This window comes from Scaptodrosophila lebanonensis, unplaced genomic scaffold (genome assembly GCF_003285725.1).
Source record: "Scaptodrosophila lebanonensis strain 11010-0011.00,11010-0021.00 unplaced genomic scaffold, SlebRS2 tig00000001-arrow-pilon, whole genome shotgun sequence".
NCBI lineage: Eukaryota > Metazoa > Arthropoda > Insecta > Diptera > Drosophilidae > Scaptodrosophila > Scaptodrosophila lebanonensis.
The window spans coordinates 16725775-16746316 of NW_022060529.1; the positions used below are offsets into that span (position 1 = coordinate 16725775).

The 20542-nt window shown below is 39.5% G+C and overlaps 1 protein-coding gene across 1 annotated transcript; it reads right to left on the minus strand.

Moving 5' to 3' along the window:
* Nucleotides 1–11481: 11481 nt before the first annotated feature.
* On the minus strand, nucleotides 11482–14133 carry LOC115627763 (zygotic gap protein knirps). Its single transcript, XM_030523596.1, has 3 exons — nucleotides 13822–14133; nucleotides 12980–13057; nucleotides 11482–12816 (listed from the first exon to the last, which is right to left on the minus strand). Exons 2-3 carry the CDS (start codon nucleotides 13055–13057, stop codon nucleotides 11482–11484), a joined length of 1413 nt encoding a protein of 470 aa, XP_030379456.1. The 5' UTR covers nucleotides 13822–14133.
* Nucleotides 14134–20542: the final 6409 nt, after the last annotated feature.

The window sequence follows — 20542 nt, forward strand, 5'->3', positions numbered from 1 at the left end:
TATTCTAGCTCTTATACTTTCGGAGATCCTTGCGTTCATACAGACAGACAGACGGACAGACAGACGGACAGACGGACATGGCTATATCGACTCGGCTTGTCATGCTGATCAAGAATATATATACTTTGTGGGGTCTACCAAGCCTCCTTCTGTGTGTTCCATGTGCACTCGCACAAAACTAATATACCCTTGTACCCTTTGGGTACAGGGTATAAAAACTACAAACAATTAATTTGTTTAATAATTACCAACATATTTTGCATTATTCTAAGCCATTGAAATATTTTTTGAATTTTTGTAATTTTGTGCCTATTATTTGAATTATAAATTAAAAGAATATATGAACTTTATTATTTTTACTGCTCTTTCAAACCGACAAATTCTGTCAAACATACATACATAATACATATAAGGTTTTTTATAGACCTTTTGAGTGACAAAACTTTTAAGAACTTCTCACTAATAACACACTCAGTATTTAATAATCCAAGTTATACTTTTCTACTTGACAAGTCAATCATTCCATTTAGAGAATTGTGTTTAGTGCTTTATCGCATTGGTGGAGACATTTATTACGGAAGGCTAAAACGATTTCAGTTTGATTCATCAAAAATTGGCACATGACCAAAAGATACTTAGCCCAAGCTTGACGGCACGAGCATTCACGCTTCGATCGTTCGATCGTTTGATCGCTCGATCGTTCGATCGACTGCCCCTTTCGGGGCACATGCAACGGTAGCAGAACTCTAAATTATATATAAAGCACATGTCAACAGGCACATCCGCGCATACAAATTGCGCACAAGTGGCAAGTTCTGGCTAAACTAGGCAGTGGGCTTGGGCAGCCTGCCTACAAATGGCGCACTTGACATGCGCAGGGCACAGGCCCAAGTCGAGGCCCATGCCCATGCCCATGCCCATTTCAAAGCCCCAGCCAAGAACAAAGTAAAGAGTACTTCAACCAAGCGAAGCACGATCAATGGAAACGTAAAAGGGCGCGGCTGACTGATTTTGCGTGAATTATGGAAATTACGTTTTGTCATACAACGCACAAGTTGCAATTGGCATCGCTGCAAGCCTCTGCGCGCAGGAACAGCAACAGCAACAACAAATTAAAGGAAGGTAAAGGTAAGTTAAGTAAAAAGTGCACTGGACTCGACTTAATTCATCGAAGTGAACACTTGCTTATAGCCTCGCGCCATAAAATGTGGAGAATCAGCCCAGCACTCTAGGCTGCATATGCACGCACAGACATGCCAAGGCAGAACAACAACAAAATCGAGCTAGAACAGTCGCTGACGCTTTGATCTCACACCGACCCGCGAGCCATAGATTGAAGTTGGTCCGACAATCGCCGACTGGCTGGCTAGCTGGCTGACTGGCCGGCTGACACCTCTCAAATGGTCTAAAAGGCCGTGGCCATTAGCCAATATAACTGACATCCAATGTTTTGTATTTTATCATGTCTACAAAAGTCAAAAAGCCATATTACATCATAACGCACAGAAAGGCCAAGTCGAATGAAGCTAATGCCTGATGCCGGTGCTGATGCTGATGCAGATGCAGATGCTGATGATGCTGTAAATCTGACTGTCTGTATTTCTCGACTAGGCTCGATTCGTTTCGTGCCTAAGTGGCTGCCTTTATTTGGTCAACTATTAGGCGCAGAACGGGTTAATGGACAAACGAAAAAAGTGTTCTAATAACAAGCCAAAATTGTTTTAGTTGGAAAATTTCTGTCTCTAACAAACTGTTTGCATTTGTTAAATAAACGAGCTCGTCTCTTTAAACGGCTTAAGATGAGTTACCCTCGCCGCGCATTCGCATCCTTTGAAAACTGTGCAAACAATAGAACAAAACAGCAACAAAACAACAACAACAACAGCAAGAGCAAGAGCAAGAACACCAACAACAAGCCGCAGTTGTTCTAATAAGCCGCACTCTTTGGCTGATCATGTTGTGCAAACAGAGCCCAAGACAAGAGTCCAAGCCAGAGCGTACAAGCGTTTAGCAGGCGGCATGAAAGGAGTTTATTGTGCGTCGTGTCGGTTCGGTCACTTCGGTCACTTCTGCGATCGGTCGGTCACTTTGAGTGCGTGTGTCCGTCCATAAAAACTGGGCAGGAGTTAAAAAGTTAAAAGCCTGCAAACAAAGGCAACAACGTGTTGCCCACTGCTCGCGTTTGTGTGGCCCAGCTAGAGCAGTTAATTAGAATGTGCCTTTTCCAACTCTCCGACCGACAGCACCGCGAGCTGAGAAATGCGGAGGAGGGGTGATTGCTGAGAGATCGCTGACTTGATTGAGTGGTGGCCTGCCCATCGATATGCACACTTTTCAGCTGCATATGAGAAACCGTATGGAAATCAAATCAAGTCATAGTGCATAGCACTAAGCATCCATTCAGACAGACGGACAGTCGGGCAGACAGACAGACACCGAAACATTCACCCGATCCCACAATCCCCCACTCAACTAAGCCCGGCACTTCCACTACCAAGAGTCACGTCAGCTGCTCACGCTGTGCCCGCGTTGCAATATTTACCAAATGTCAATGGTGCAGCAATGAGTGCAGCAGAAGGTGCAAAATAAAGAGGAATGCTGAAGCTCAGCCAACTCGACTCAGGAATGCTCTCTACCTCCTAGCTTATGGGGGAATAAATTTCACAAATAAACTGTCGATTTAAAAAGTCATAGTTAAATTTCTTTGAAAAAACCAGGGACTGATAATAATGATTGTTTTGTTATTTTTGAGCAAAAAAATAAAACTTAGAAAATTGATGAAAATGATTATGCTTTGAGTTTTATTTTTTTGATCAAAAATAATAATTATTGGTCAATTTTTAAAGTAACACTCCAAAATAATTATTAAATTTTTAGTGAATGAATAAAAATTACAAAATATAAATCATGGTGAAAATGGATAGATATACTTAAAAAAGGAGATCTCTAAAGATCCCGCTTGCTCAAAGTTACTAAACTATAAGTGAATGATTTTTTCGTTTAAAAATAACAAATTAAGGTAGGTTTATTTGAAACTATCAAGCATTAGGTATTTTCTGTTTCTTCAATGAACATTCATTTGGAAAGGTATATAGTAGAAAGGGAACAACAAGCTGATTGTGAAGCACTTCAATAATTTTGTGTATTAGATTATAAATATAAGGGAACGAATATTTAATATTTAATTCAAGAATTTCTTTACATACATAAAGAACTATGAAAAATTTCAAAGATAAGTAAAAAGTACAATAAAATTTGAAGCTGTTTACAATCTTATTCTTCTCATATGCCTATCTCTCTCCCTAAAAAAATTTTATCGAACTTAAAGAATAGGAATTTTAATATAGATTTGAAGTAAAACGGGCTTTTAACATCGACATAAGTGTAATTAAACAATCAATATTAATGAACTTTTTTCAAAACCAAAATGTGGTTCACTATAATTAGTTTATATCCATATTGAATCGCTAAAGAAAAAGCACATCCCACTAAAAGCAAGCATGCGAATATTTTCACCAAAGTAGTAGGGAAGGGTCGACAAATCTGATGCTGGTTCTTAGAAGCAGGCTTATATACCCTTTTTGGTAGTTTCAAGTTGTCTTCTAATTCGAATTAATAAATGTATTCTTCTGAAGAAAATTATTTGCATTTAAATTGTTTACAAATAAATACGTACAAGTTAGTAAAATGTTATATAGAATGAAATAAAAAGCATACAACCCCTTCCCACTGTTTGTCACTTACGAGTACAACGATGCATGCGAAAACGAAATAGCCCTCCGTAAAGGGTATAAATATCACAAAACACAGGCGAAAACGATCGCGCACGTTTGGTAATGGATCACACGATCTGTGCAGACCTGCAAGCCAGAACCAGAGCCAGTGTATGCTCTGGGCCAAGAGCAGAGCAGCAGCAAGCTGCGCGCCTGGCAGTAAATGACATTGACAGTGACACTATGGAGCGGCAGTCGTTGAGTGTTGTTGTTGTTGCTGTTGCTGTTACTGTTGCTGCCACTGCCGGCTGTCTTAATACATGCACTAAGCATATCAGTTAACCATAGAATGAAGCGACCGTGCGCATAAGTGTTGCGAGTGCTGCTGAAGAAGCTTTAAGTGTCAGCTCAGTTGATTGCTGGCCTCTGGCCATGCCAGAGATAGCTTGAGGCTCACACACGCTGCTGTTGTTGCAGCGAAATGGGAAAATGGGTGGACGAGCAAGTGACCAATGGCCCAACTAATGATGTCAACCCTTGCGCAGCTGTAGATCAAAAATACAGACAAACATGCGGACAGACAACGATACGGGGGTCACATGTTGATCATGTTGATCGGTCTGGCCTATTAGACTAATTTAATGGGCAACAACATAAATTCTCAACTAACTATGAGGCATCCAGCGAAAATGTCCTGCTGCGGTGGCCCTTCTATGGTTTCTACGGGCGCTCGGGAAATTCCCAGTAACGAAGAATTTCATGTTTGCTTTTTGACTTTTTTACGAGCTATCAAAATCACATGCTCGCTATAGATTTGTAGCTGGCGAGCAGCTTGCAGCAGCAGCAACAGCAACCTTTTGGTCTTTAAATCTAATTTCGTTTCAAAATAAATAAGGGTAACAAGATAAGGCAGCCGCAGCCACTAAAAAACAAGCAATGAAACAATAAGCAGTCATCGATAACCATCTCAGTCGCCTCGTTAGGCGACGGCTGCGAATGCACCAACTTGGTTTCTTGTCTTCGCCTTCAGCTTCGACATCCCCGCCATCCTTGTCTGCGCCTTCATCTTTGTTCGAGGTGTGTGCGCTCGTTTTTTTTTTTTTTGTTTTTTTTGGGCAGGCGCGGGCGCACAAATTAATATTGCGGCCCAGCATCCTGGGCGGTCGCTGCAGCGCGCTCGGTCGGGGGCCCAATACACACACACAAGCGAAAACATGGCAGGCTGGCAAGGCCAACAAAAGGACCTCATCATCAACTGCGCTGGCCCAACACTGGACGACAGAACAATGGGCAAATTTGTCGTAAAGCAACAGCACAGAGAAAGTCCAGCCAAAGGATTTATGTGCGCACGAAACGAGGACTATTTGATGATTACCAATGCTTGTCAAAATAGCTGAAAAATTCTTGAACTAAGCAGAGGTGCACTCTAATTGTTGAGTGTATTTTAATATCTGAGTGTATTTTAATATCTGGTTAAATTATTTCTGATTATTTCGTGCTTTTAAAGGACAATAAAAGAACATTCCAGTAGGACGCACATATTGTTGATACATTTCATATATGTATTAAATAACTTTAAGCTTTTCAATGTATCCTGTAGCTTCATTAATTTATGATGAAAGCATATAAGTTCAAAAAAATGTATAAAAATTGCGTTTATACTATATACGATTACGGCAAAAGCATCATCGTTTTTTATTCCTAAGCAATCTTAATCTGTAATATTAGCTTCTTCTAAGACCGAGGGAAGGCAATTCTGCACATACACTTAAAGAAAACATTTTAGAGAATTCCGATTCTTTTTAACACAAACATTGCTTTAAATTCAAGTAATTGGAGTATTTCAGACTTAAAAATATTTGTTGAATAGTATGGTGAGCCACCTTTCTGCTCGAAAACTTCACACATCCGGTTTGGAAGGGATGCCTATAAATTGGACAAATAACTGAGCGCAAATATATATTAGCTACAATCTGTAACAACTCTACCACAAAGAAGCAGTTTAAGGATTACTTGAAAAATTAATTATTAATTAATTAAACATTGTTTGAAGATAATTTTCCGACCTAATCAGTATAAGCACTATATAGACATAATTTCATTTCTGATGATAACAATGATTCGCTACGAGCTAGTTTCGCATTCTTCTCACACATCCCTCGGTTTTGGACACTTGAAATCAAGCATTTGGCCAATGCAGCTGGCAGGTCACACCAACACATACATAGACACAGATACACATACACACAAATACAAGAACCATTGCTGATGCTGATGACTGACTTCTTATGGCATGCGTACGATGCGCGCTTGACCTGCAAGTTCACTGGACACGCATGCGCCTGAGAAATTGAAGAACACCGCGCAAACGTCTGCCCCAGACTCACAATCAGACGAGTCAGACCCAAGCCCAAGAGTCCAGGCTTGAATTCAGATTCAGGTTCAGATCCGAGCAGTTGTTCTGGGTCGCTTGCTCTGTTACCTTAATCGCAGCATTTTAATCGACACGCAAAGTTCGCTTGAGTTAAATAAACGTTTAAAAGAGAACTGCAAAAGGGGTAGAGAGGAGCGCAGAGGGGGCAGCAACAACAGCTACAACAGCAACAACAGCAACAACAGCAATAACAGCAACAACAACAACCAGCAAATGGCATGCGCTGCACGTATATAAGTAGAAGGGCTCTGGGGTCTGGAGGCGACCGGCTTAAGGCGGGCACGGAACGCAGCCACAATGCGTGCGCCGCTCGCTGACTGCTACAACGGCTGGGTGTGTACGAAATGTTTAAATTAAGGTGGGTATCAAGTGCACCAGATCACTAATTACCAGCGCCAGCTAAGCCGACCCGCCACTCAGTTGGTCAGCACTGGCCAGGCCAGGCCAGTCCAGTCCAGTTCAGTCCCGACCCATTGAGCGTGTGATCGAAGCGCCTCTAGAGTCGGCCAGCAATCGCCCTGAGGCCGGCAAAGGCTTTAAGTTTGTTTTTCCTCAGCATCGAGGGAAATCGAAATCAATAAAGATGCACAGATTGCACGAGTCTTGGCTGTGATTTGCTTAAAGAAGCCTTTAAATGGGTTAATGTCGGCATCCTTGGACGTCAGTGCCAGAAATGCGAATTTGAACAATAAGCAGTTACACGTCACTCGATAAGGACTGCGGATAACTGCTAGGGTAGAATCGTATTACTTATTACTACTTAATATTAATTGACGTTTAAGAGGTTTTTATTGCAGAGCTCAAGAAAATTCTCAGATGCAACGTCACATTCGATTCAGTGATGGCTTTAACAAAATTGAAATGTTTCCCGATTAAGCTCTTTACTTTAAAAAGCAACTAAACTTAAGGGACCAGAGCTTACAGTTCGCAAAGGTGATGATGTGATCAAAGAAATTATGTTAGTTTGTTCACTTTGTTCAAGTTGCCAAAACTTTAAAAGAAAACACACACACATCTTTAAACTATACTTGTATATAAAAGCTTATCAATATTCCCGCCTTCTAGCTCAATACACTTTATCCCACGAGTGTTGACTTAAGTCCCTATTCTTAAAGTTTCGAAAAGGTAGTAATTGCTGGAAACCAAAGGCAGTTGTTATATTGTATAAGAAACTGATCTGATTTAAGTCAACAGCTCCGCAACATATTACCCAGAAATCGAAACCTAATAATACCCTATTATGATGGATTTAAATTGTATTCACATATTCCAAACGACATGCTCATTGATTGAGATGTGGAGTCCTTGGGCACCTTGCTTCTGCTTGCCTGAAATGTGCACAAATTGTAAAATATTTACTGTATTGTTGTATTTGCTTTGAACAACATGAAACAGAAATACAAAAGTGTCCAACATAAAATAGGCCATGATTTTAAGAGATTAATCAGTTTCCATATCATGAAAATATAACATTTTTCGATGATTATGATTTCCAAAAAATGTTCTTTAAGATAGAAACTCGTTTGATTATTTAATTTCTTTCATCTCTTATACTTATAGGGGGTATGAACTCCTTTCTATACTAATGTTTTCATTAAATATCTCATTAAATTAGTTTCATTCAAACACTCGTATGCTTTGCAATTCATTTTATTTATAAACAGTTCCCATTTTCAGATTTAGAGCAAACCTTTAATTATTTGTCAATTAGCCCATTTTATAGGCATTCAGAGTATAATTAATAATTAATTTCATTTATCTAATAAATCGTGAATAGGGAACCGACTGGGTTTAAACTCTCATGCCCTTAAATATTAAATGAATTTTCAAAAGAATCTTCTTAAATATGAAAGCAAACTTTAGTCAGTCGTTGTACAAGAAGTGTTGAAATGTTGAGGTTTATTTCCTAGAATTATAAAACTGCCATTTAGCTGACTATCGAGCTACCACTAATGCACGAAGCCGATAGCAGTCTGGTTAATATTGGTTAATATTGACTCGCATAATAAAGTACAAGTATTATGCAAATATTTGCATAATTTCTTATTTAAACATGTTTTCATTAAAAGGTGTCAATAACTATTTTTTTTTTCGTTGTCAATTTCAAATGCAAATTTTTGCTTGATGCATTGTAAAAGGAAAAATTAAAAACTCAGCTGGCAATTATTTAATTTAATAAACATGTTCCTATGACTGGCCGCACTTACGTACTATATTCATAGATTTTTTTTTTTTGCATGCATGCATTAATTTAAAAGCTCGACAGCGACCAGCATTGGCATTAGATAAGAAAACAGCCAGGTGCTGTCTATCCGATGTCCAGTAGGTATTGCACTATTTTTAAAGATGTGCTCAACAGACACGGCACGTTGTGGTCGTAAATGGCCAGACGGCGTCACCAGCTCTATTAATGATGCATCTTTCATACTAATAACTACAACAATAAAGCATATTTAAATGCATTTCGACTGTGGTCCATAGATGCACACGTCGCCAAGTGTTCGATTATGGCGCCAACACTGTATGTAACCCGATCGGGCCAACATCGATCGTTGATCGTCCGCCCGCTTGTCTGCTCGTCTCCCCACAATGGATATTGGCGCCTGCTTTTTGACAGTCAATAAAAATTTGAAATGTTATACTTTTGGTCTATTTTTATGTTAAGCGATTGACTCGAGTCGATTTTATTTCGCCCTTTTGTTTCTTTTGTTGCTTTTTCTTGTTCTGTTGTGTTGTGTTGCTGTTGTTGTTTTCACCATGTCTCGATAATTTATTAGATGCATAAATGGCTTTTTGATTGGCCTAGGAGATTGCGTTAGCTGGCGATCCAAATGAACCACTTTTTCAGTTTGACAGCCGCGGCTGGGCGCACAAAACAAAAGACTTGGGCGACGAACTCGACGAGTGCGCAGGTTTTGTTATTGTGTTTTATTCCTATTTTACTACGACTGTTTAATAAACTATAAAAATAAATTTAGAAACAATGACGACAAAAAACACATTGGAATGTGATCGCCAGGCAGTTAAACGCACAATGGCGTGCGTTTGCTCAGTGCCCCGCACACCCTTCATGCCCTCCAACCCCCCAACATCTACTCTCATGCATATTGATGTGTATAGTACGAGTATTCGTATTGTTGCCCCCTGGTTCAAGCTCACTGTTGTTTATCGCCGCCCGTTAAAGCGTCAAACTTTTGACGTCGCGTCGCCACAATTTACAATATTCGAGTATAAACGATATATTTGCATCCCAGTAAAGTGCTCATTTATCCTGCATAGTTTTTTGGGCCTTGGTGCCCGCACCAACACACACACACACACACACCCCACCCCGTCCATATATCATCTACACTCCGCCCGGCTCCACTTTACAGGGCTGACCATAAACCAAGTCGAAGCTGCCCCATCGCCGCCTAATTAAGTGATTAAAATTCTGGCCGTCAACGCGACGTATGACTTTTGTATGTGTTAATATAAAGTTTATTATTTGAAGCAGCACGTGGTCGACGTACAGGCTTTTGGGTGTACCCAACATCAAAGTAGCCCATATAAGACATAGGCCTATGTAATTCTCTTCGAGCAGCAGCAACACCCATCATGACCATAGCATATCAAATAGGCCTCGCGGCAAACATTTTTGAGCGTAACATTTGTGGCATTTTTAATTTACAACAATGCAATACACAGACGACACTTAACGTTTCTATATCGGTTTTATTATCGGCCATCGACGGTCCGATCGAGTTGGTCTGTGCAACAAATGTAAGCTACTTTGACGAATTTATGCGAGAGCGTTGACAGACCACGCCCCATTATTGGCCCGTGGTCACGCGATTTGATTGATTGTGTGAGGCTAGAAGTGAGTCACGATCAGAGGAACAATACTCGTATATACTTATATTAATAGAAGAAGCTTTAAGAGTTGTGATTTTATGCCTAATCTGCATATTGCATGAATAAGCTAACTAAAATAGAATGGCTGCTAACACAAATTCTATATGAATAGGCGAGATAACTCAATTAAACGGAAGTATAGGATTTAATTGCTGAGGGCCAGCTCATTCGACTGCTCTTTTTAGTCAACTAAGTGATGGTTTTGTTATCACTTTATGGTTGTTTATCAATTATTATCTAAAATTTAAGAGTTCTTGCGGCGTAAATATTATATAAAAACCCAAAAATATTTGAATAATCAATAATCTATTACGCGGGCTAATGCGTTCAATGAATTTTCTTTACTTTCAAATTATGAAACCAATTGAGGCTTTTCTTGAATGTAAATGATTTAATCGCTAATCAGTAGCTGAAGTAAAGTTCATAAGTTAGTTTAATTTAAATGGCAGCCTAAAAACCCTGATCACATAAAAAGTATAATTATAATAGGTCATTTATTTTGATCGACCTTATTTCAGAATTGAAATCTAAGCTGATAAGAGCTGTTACAGGTACGAGTACGATTACTTCGTTTACTTTAACGAGGAAATACACTTGGAACTATGGAAGAGAAATTTCTTTTCATCTGATGTACTTTGATCACAAATCGGAGATCAAAGATCATGCACATAAGTAGTGTGATATTTTTATTTGATCATTTAAGTAACACCCAAGTATTTCCTACAATGTATAAACAAATACAACATTGACAGGAATAAATTATAAATGCATTAAATGAATTTTTATTGAAATACTCTTGAATGTTTTTTTTTCTGAAAAAAAAAAACAACTTTTTTTCAGATGGAAACTCCTTTCCCTTTAATGAATGTTAAAAGATCTCGTATTTTTTGTAATAATTGTATTTTATTTTTGTATTTGTCGTATCCAATATCTAAGACAATTTAAAACTTAAAACTAAAATACAGTTAACTTAGAATTTTGTTCTAAAACTAAACAAATTATTTATCTGTATGTACAATGAGGCTTTTGGTGGGGCGGGGAATGTTTTACAATACAATTTCGAATGAGAGAAAACTTCAAACATGCGCAAAAATATTTACAATTAGCGACTACTACTGCTACTTCTACTTAGCTAAGCAAAACTGCATTTACGTGTGTGATATTTTGTGTGTGTGTTTTTTTTGTGGGGTGTGTACGTGTGTGTGTGTGTGTGTTTGTGGTGTAAAAATAATTTTTGGATTTGAGCTCAATAGTGTAAACTAGCTATCTCCCTCTAGCTCTGGGCGCAATTCAAGTGGCCTAACAACAAACCTGTCCGCACATGAATGTGTGTGAGTGTGTGTGTGTGTGAAAAATTTACATTTAAACAGTAAAAAAAAACTAAAGAAAACAACAACAAGGGCGAGCGTTAGAGCTCCTCCCACAACTGGAGACGGCGCCTCAGACACACACAAAGATGCCGCGCATGGCGCTCGCCGCATTGTGGGCCACGGCGAAGCCGCTGCGGGCAGGCCCGAACGGACTGGCGCTGGCCTCGCCAATGGCGTTCAGTTTTTGCCGCTTGACAGCCTCGTGCTCGGACGAAGACACCGAGGAGGAGCAGGTGGAGTTGGACTCCGCCTCAAGCTGATAAAACTTGCGGCGACCATCGCTGCGCGCCTCCTGGTCGTCCAAGCTGGAGGCATCGCTGTCGTTGAAACTGTGCACGGAACTGCGCGAAGTCTTCATGCTCAGGTCCATAGGACAGTCCTGAGCCAGTGCAGCAGCAGCAGCGGCAGCGGCGGCGGGTGTGGGCGTGGACGCCGCTGTCTCAGCGCTGATCGAGCAGACAGAGACGGGCGACAGAGACTGCATCTTAGCGGCAAAGGAGAGCGGGGTGCTATTGGGCTGTGGCTGTGGCTGTGGCTGTGGCGACACACTGTGCAGCGGACTGTTGTGCACGGATTGCTGTTGCTGGTGCTGCTGTTGAGGGGGCGTGGCACGTATGGCAATGGGATTGTGTATGGTGTGGCTGGGTGTTAGCTGAGCCGGCGATTGGCTGTGGGAATGGGAGGAGTGCACGGACTGGACTTCCTCGTCGCCACCCAAGCACACCTCGATGGGTGTTTGACGGGCCGAGGAGGGCGCACGAGCAGGTGGCGTGAAACGCTGGGACTCCGCTGAGGCAGCCGAATCCACGGACTGGCGATGTTTATACATCTCCTGACGATAGGCGGCATCCGCAGCCGCAGCCGCTGCGCTCGAATGATAGCCCGGGAAGAGTAGATGTGGCGGCAGCTGGAAGGCGGATTGTGGCGCAGCAGCCATGCTGGGCAGCGAGTTCATCATGCTGAAGAAGGGTAAGGCAGCGGCGGCGGCAGCATCGGCTGGATGTCTGGCGAACGGCTCGGGCAAATAGCTCGGATATCCCAGTAGAGACATGTGTGGATGACGCTGTTGTTGTTGCTGGAGATGAGCAGCTGCCGCAGCGGCCATATCGCCAAAACCACCACCACCCAGTGGTGAGACCGCTGTAGGGGAATTACCATCGCCGCCATTCATCTTGCCCGCCGCCTCCACACTCTGCTGATGCTTTTCCTGCAGCAAACAATGGATCTTGAACCAATTGGAGCGACGGCCATACCGCGAGCCACCCTTGGACATGCCCACAGTGTAGCATTTGCGTAGACGGCAGGCCTTGCAGGTGGTGCGGTTCTTCTTGTCAATGATGCATTTGCCATTGTTCTTGCACTCGCTAATCGAGCTGAGATTGTTGTAGGAGCGGCCGAAGAAGGACTGCAAGGAAAGCGAGAGAGAAATAATGGCTTTAGTCAACGAGTCAATGGGTTCGCATACATATATAGTCGGAAGGAAGGCAAAGATCAGACTTCGTTCGAACGATATATATCAACGATGTGGTGTTGTGGTGCTCTCGATCTTGATCAGGAGCTCAGCTTACCTTGCAACCCTCGCAGGTGAAGGCACCAAAGTGAAAGCCAGCCGCTGGCTCACCGCACACTTTGCACGTTTGATTCATCTGCAAATCGAAGAGAAAGTGTTGATTAGTAAAGGTTAAGGCTTTATCCATTTTCCGTATTCCAAGTTGCGAGTGCATGCACGTCTGTGTATTTGTGAGTGTGTGTGTATGTATTCCAATTTCTCAGACACTAACCAAATTGAACACCATTCTGGCTCGTGTGTTCCTTCACAAATTCTATTCTTCCGATCTATATAGTTTTTTTTTTAAATATTTCCTCTTGCTGGTTGCCGGTCTGTTCGTTTGCTGAGTTCTCAAGCAACTGATGAGCTGACTGTCTTGTTCATTGCATTTATACCCAACAAATAGTTAGAACTCTGCTGCATTTTTTATGGCAGGCCATTGGGAAAAAAAAACTAAATCTGCCGGATTATGCAACCCTATGCGTTCATTTTCATTTGTTTATTTTTTTGCGCTCACCCATGGGTCATAAACTACTCCTCGCCCTTTAAGGCACTTTCATTGTGGCAGGTAAGGGCTAGTTTTTTTACAGGCTCGCCTGCGAACTGTTTAATGACTTTCTAAAAAATGCAACAGCAACCTTGACGCATCGGTCATAAAAATGCCCAATTTTTGGCAATTTTTGTCACATTTGCCACTCGGCGAAATTTGCAAAAAAAAAAATAGATATATATACACATAGTTGACCTAACAATGAGCTGCATTTTTTCACAGGAAACTGTAAAAAATCAAAGTAGTGCAGGGCTCATAAAAATTGCCGCCGGCTTTGAGAGCAAAACATTGAATTGACTTTGGAAACTTACCTTGGGTTATGTTTTCTTTTCCTGCTGTTGATTTTTTTTTGTATCGTAGCTGTTGTTACGGCTGTTGCTGATTTTTAACACAAGCAATTTATTTTTAGGCGCACGTGTTTGTTTATAGTTTTTGGCACAACTTTTAATAAGTTTTTTGTTTTAGTAAATTTATACACTCGGAAATACAAGTATTCACTTGAACTGCGTCACGGGCAGTCGTCTCTCATAGAACACATGAATAAATGCACGGCTTTGCATGCAGATTGAAAATATTTTCCGCTTCTCTACTGGTTTTTCGTTAGTTGTTTGCTTCTTGAGGCAGCGCGCTCTTAACACACGATATGTAGCTTACACTTCGGGTACTAGCAGACGACTGATTTCTTACTCAAACTCGTGCCAGACAAGAAGCATTTCTGTGTCGCAGTCTCTCGTTTGGTTGGCTCTGGCCTATGTACTCCAACAACACGCACACCACTGCAATTTCCAGTTTCGAGCTGCGATCCGTGAGTTTCGTGTTTCGAGTTTCGAGTTTCCACTCTTGAGCCGGGGTCTCTGCTAAATCACAGATCCGCTTATCGTTCATCGTCAACCACCACTCATTGAGCGCAAGAGACACTCAATACGTTGCGCCGCTCTCACAACTTACCTGTACAGTGTGAGCGGCTGTTAATGAACTGTTAGCTGGCTGTTAAGCGACGCCGCTGAGAAAATTTCAATGGCGGAAGGGGTAGAACAGGGGGATTAGCAATGATCGCTCCGATCAGGTACTCTTTGGGGCAGCGTGGGGGCTCTGACTCGCTCAATTTACTATACATTGCTCTGATATTATTCGTTATTTCGTCGTTACTTATTAAGGGCGGCTTGACTTCATTTTTAACAGTTGCTCATTTTATATTTTGCATGGGCGGGGCCTCAATGTGAATGGATCGTTCACAGTCGTACAATGAACTGAGCGAATTGCGAAGAGGAAGCAATGGAAACTAATAGAGCTTGCGACAAAATGGTTGCTGTGTGCGCTATCATTTAATTAAATAAATAAATAATTAATAGACAAACTACTTTTTGCAGGTTTTGAATTAATTTCCTCAAAATTAACAATAACATAGTTTGTTAGTTATCGGAAGTACATAATAATTGGTAAGCCAAAAAATTATTATCTACAAGTATGTACAACAGTGCTTTATGTTGACATTAGAAACATAAGATTATTGCGGCGATTTGTTATGATTTATGGAGTTCATATATGTTAACGACTTTTACATTTATAAATAATATATTGAGCTTCTTAAATTCAAAAAATTAAAATTTTTTATTTTACAGTTTCGAAACAAAAGTAAAAAGTGTTTTGACGATTCCATATATATTTACATAGGTTTTTGAAAGAATTATTAAAGTTTTTAAAAGCAGGTTTTTCAGCATAATGTATTACAAAAAGTAAAACTTAATATTACTTCCAGTAATACAAAAACTAACGTTGCTTCTTGCGTATGTAAAAGTAAAGGAAATCACTTAGAGTTCTGGGAATTCCGCATAATATAGGTTAGCTTCGGTTCTAGACAGTTCCTACTGCTGCAACTTTCTCTAACCATAAACGATATTGCATCAACCCAACGTCAACGCGAATTCCGTGTAAAAACGATGCCAAAACAAAGGCTTGTAAAAAAGTCAAAGTATGTAGAACCAAGCCAGGTCTCTCTGGAACCTTTAACGGTTTCGGTTGTGCGACCTTCCCGCCTTTCTTTCTAATCGATTCAATTTAACTGACTTTGCTCGTTTTTTCTGCACACAACAAATAAATAGAAAAAACACTCCGCAAAAACGCGAGAGAACATTTTTCGCGAATTTCCGCAGTTGTTAGAGCCCAATGGGTAATTTTCAGCATAATTAGTTAGCTCGAAAGGAAAGCATGACAAAAAACACAAAAAATAAGGACATGACTTTTAATCCGGTTTAATCCCCGGCTTAAGTTTTTTGCGTGGCTGAAAAGAAAAAAGCAATTCGCGGCAGCCGCGACGAGTTGAGCGCACGGCAAGAAGAAGTGCCAGCGGCTGCGGCATCGGCATCGGCAGCGGGCAGGCTCATCATAATTATGATCCTAGGATAATCTGCAGCTTAGGTATGCTGATCCCGCGATTAGGTAACGAAATCGCGAGCTTAGGTAGCCACAAGAAACGAGCTCTAAAAAATGAGAAAAAAGACGAGCCGTGCGACTGTGTCCGGCTCCGAGTCCGGACCCTGGTCCGTTCATCATCAGACGTGTCGTAAAGTCAACGGGCGATCGTAAAAAGTCGAGCAACAGTAACCCGCGCTAACCGTTGCCGTGCAGAAAAAGCAGATCACGCGACAACTACGAGGAGGACGACGATGCCGGCACGCACATACATTTTTTAAGCGGAAAAGGGATAAGCATTCCATCGTCCTTACAGGCTTTGCTGACTTTTTTGCGCGCCCACTCAACATCGCGGCATATGTTTTGAATCTCGGACCTCGGGCCGTCATAAAAAAGTCAATTGTCTATGTGCGTTACGTAAAAAACGAAGAGAAATTTCCAGGAAATGCGGCACGTTGCCAACTCAAGGACATGCCACAGAGCCTGACAGATCTTTTTTTGTGCACAGCGATCCCTTAAAAAGATGCGAAGATAGCGAAAAAATTGCACGCTAAAAAACTGCACGCGTTTCTGGTTTGACTGACTTCTTGACTTTCGGTAAAAAAGTCAACTTTTTAATTGCCATGACCATAAAAACGGTAAAAAAAATAAAAATACAAATACAAATGCCAGCTACTAAATGTGCAGCCAGAAATAAAGAAAAAAATATACACCATACGAGTAAGTTACCTGCAACGTCCCAGCTCTAGAGTCAGAAAGTCAACTTGTTTGCATATTGTTTGATTGCATCATTTCCCACTTCATATCAGCGTCTAATATCACTTCCCAAATGTCCATATAACCAGCACATATCAATCACTTGACATGACTTGGCTTGACTTGACTTAGCTTAACTCAGCTTGACTTAGCTCGTGTCCGCTCGTGTAGCTCGAGCGATTTGCATATTTTTGATTTAACAGCTCGCCAAGCTCGTCGGCAGATCATCAAACCGGAGTCTCACATGCAAATAAATGCGCTTTAAATAAATACAAATAATGTAGGCATCTCTACTAGCTATTATAAGTGAAGATTTGTATAGTTATAAGCTAATAATGTCCGATCTTATTTTATTCATTGCAATACGTTTTTTATTTATGGTGTAATATAGCTTCTAAGTTCGGAGAGGTTTTTTCTTTTAATTTTATTTTATTTTTTAACTTTTGCTTAAAATCTAACTATCTTTCTACATTACTCTCAGCAGAACTTTCAAAGAAATCTCTGACCATATACGTCTACGAGTTGAGGCAAAGATTTTCTCCCTTCGGGTTGAAGATTTTTCTCATTACTATTACTTTTTCCTCCAAAGGCAATAAATAGAACAAGTTTTTCACTTCTTACTTGTATTATTTTTAGTTTGTTATGTCTAATAATGTCTCTGAACGTATTTGGTTATAAAACTTCCCCTGACGCCTTACACTATTGTTCTATATTATTGTACAATTCACGTACAAGGATTAAATGAATAACACCTATAATTATATTATTGGTATATTTTTTAATGTTTTCATTAATAATATCTTAATATTTTTTTACCCTTTTGATTGCATTTGTTTCGAGATCGGCTTCAAGATGTTTTCTGTTCTGTTATTCTTAACTTACAATTTATATTCTCAAGTCTGAAGAATTGTATCCAGCTTTTGACTTTTCCACTTGCTTAAAGAATAGTAACGAGACCTCAAATTAACTTTTAATATACTTATTATATTGCTATATTGATTGCTATGTTATTAATCTTAAATATACATAGCCATCGGACAATTTGCGATGGGACGAACCACTATTATGAGTTGTTGTTTGATTTTATTGTTATATTCCATGTATTTCTGTACAGTCCCACATCACTCTTTAATCTCAAATATATTTAAATTTGTCTGTATGGAGCCGAGCGAAGATATAAGATTCAAAAATTTAAATAAAATCGGAATTAAACAGCGAATTAGAGTATATGGCATTCGTCGGTTTTAATGGGTAGCAATAAAGATACCGCCTATATTTTCGTTTTTCTAAATCATTGCCGTTTTGTTCGCGCTCATTGTTATTGTAATTAAGTGAGAAAATTTACATTTTCGACGTGCCAACATTTATTCCAAATATAGTATATGTGCTGGCTATACTATCTACTTGTATGTCTGCAGGTATTGTTGGTCGAAAAGATTGGATTAGAGACTTAATACATTGTTTTTATGTATGTTTGTGTTATATGCGCTGCAGATACAGTTAAAGTTTTGTTAACTCTAATGGATTTTGCAAAGATTATTCGATAGCATGTTCAATAAAGAAGAAGCATTGAGGCTTTTATTTTTTGGCAACTTTCCAGCTCGACAAATTGCTCCTCATTTGTTTTGTACATGCACAAAGAGAAATGACAAATGAAATGAAACCAGTTTTATTTCTTGACAATTTCTAAAGCTATTCTAAAGCCACTATTAATCATTGATTTGTCAATTCAGCAACAAAACCAAAACAGCAAAAAAATAGAAGACAAAAAGACTGTTTTATGTTTAATTGTGCCAGCGATGTCATAATTACGTAAAGATGTTGTATTCGATAAACTCGTTCCGTGCGTCTGCTTCTATTGTTGAATCCACGGACTTAGGAACACATATGAGAACCCTACTTTATTCTTATCATTATATCATTGACGCATACAATTAATATGTTATTAGAATTATGAAATTATGCAAATGAAAATATACAAGTATGTACGAGAATGTGCGAAGCTATTATTATTGATACACGATAGCACTCCCTGACATCCGATTGTTTGCTTTGTTTTGTCTTTTCTGTGTGTGTTTTTAAAGGGGTTGAGGGGTTGTAGGTAAGACTTTTTGCAAATATTAATATGAAATTTATAATCGTCCATGACAACATAAATAATAATTACGCTACGATTATGACATTGCGTTTGTCAAAAATATGCTTTGGGTTGAGAAATTTGCATAAATTAGAAGACAAGACCGAACCGAGCAAAATGTATTTAAATCCTTTCGGATGAATCGATTACTTTGATCGCATTGGCTAATGGAGTTTCCGCTGATTTGGCTCAGACAGCGATCGCAAACTTCCCACGGATCAGATCAGATGACCAGCAACTAAGTATAATGTCAAATATTCAGCCGCCACATGTTAAAGATTACAGCAAGTACTCGTACACGTACATATGTCGACGAGTGTGTGGTACCTTAGAACGGGCAAAACCCCCTGGCGGAAGTTGAAGCTGCGGTTTTGATCGCGGTCAGCGAAAAACTATGGAAAACTGTGTAATTTCCAATCACTCACGGTTTTTCACACACACTTTTTCTTCATCTGTGCGCACTCGCTTTCCGCATTGATCTCAATTAAATCCATTTGAGCGACCACCACCACTGCGACGGCAACAGACTTGTTTGATTAAATCCTGGCTTTGGAATTTTGAGATTGCACAAGTTATGTGCGTGGTCAGGGCAAAACATGAGCGACTGATCCTCATCTAATGCTTCATAATCTAACACTAAGCCACGCGCAAGTTAAGCCAGGGAAACACGTAGTCAATGGACAGGCTGCAAGGAAATCCCCACACCACACCCAACACAAACACACGCACATACACACACACACAGATAGTCACAGAGACAAATGTCAAGAACACGCATTCCAAAGGTAACATTGAAGTTTTAGAAAGTGAAACAAATTACATACTTTTTGTTAGTGGCATTGCTTGACTATTCTTAAGCAAGCCAAGTAAGTTTCGGCTTACAATTATTATTGCTTATCAATTGATATTATTTTGAAATTAACATTTCTTTACTATACATATACACGCCAAGTAAGTTTTGGCTTAAAATAAGTAAATAATTGCTTAGCAATTCATATTATATTTTGATAAAATTAAGCAATTTTTAAAACTCACGTATACATAAATAAAGTACGTTTTTTATTTGAATTACTTCATTTTCATAAAATAAAGAATGTTTAAATGCTTTACTAAATCAAATTTCAGTAATCTCTGATTTGTCCAATTTTTCTTTTCTCAATGCATACACTTGGAAAAAAATTAATTCATTTCGATTCTATTTCCATCATTCAACTAATTATTTTATTTTTTTTTTTGTAGAGGAAAGGTTAAAATAAATGCCCACTTAAAAAAAGCGTTGCACACTTTATAGAGTATGTATATCCTGTTTAGTATAATGAGGATCGTCGTTATAGTCATATACAGTAATTGTAATTAGTCTGTTTGTTCAGCTGTTTGTCTGCCTAGAAGAAAAGCACTGAATTTACAGCCACTCTAGGCTTATAAAATCTTATCAGTCTTATCTTACGGAATATCTTTTTACATAAAATACATATTTTTAGCAAATTGTAGCAAATGTTGAATAGTTGACTTAGTTTTTCAGAGTATTTTGTGGAATATTTCATAAAAAGTTTCCAGCAAGTGGCAAAATATAATATAATAAATAGAATACCCGTTAAATAAAGGAAATTGAATCATTAACTTCTTTCCGTCAATGCATTATTTTTTATTCTAAAATATTCATAAAGCAATAAAGCTTTAAAACGTGATTTAGGAAGTTTTCATGTTATATATGTTATGTTATATAT

Coding starts and splice junctions, on each gene's coding strand:
- LOC115627763 (XM_030523596.1), bottom strand. CDS start 13,057: ATGAATCAAACGTGCAAAGTGTGCGGTGAGCCAGCGGCTGGCTTTCAC. Junction 12,817..12,979: donor TCACCTGCGAGGGTTGCAAG/GTAAGCTGAGCT, acceptor CTTTCCTTGCAG/TCCTTCTTCGGCCGCTCCTA.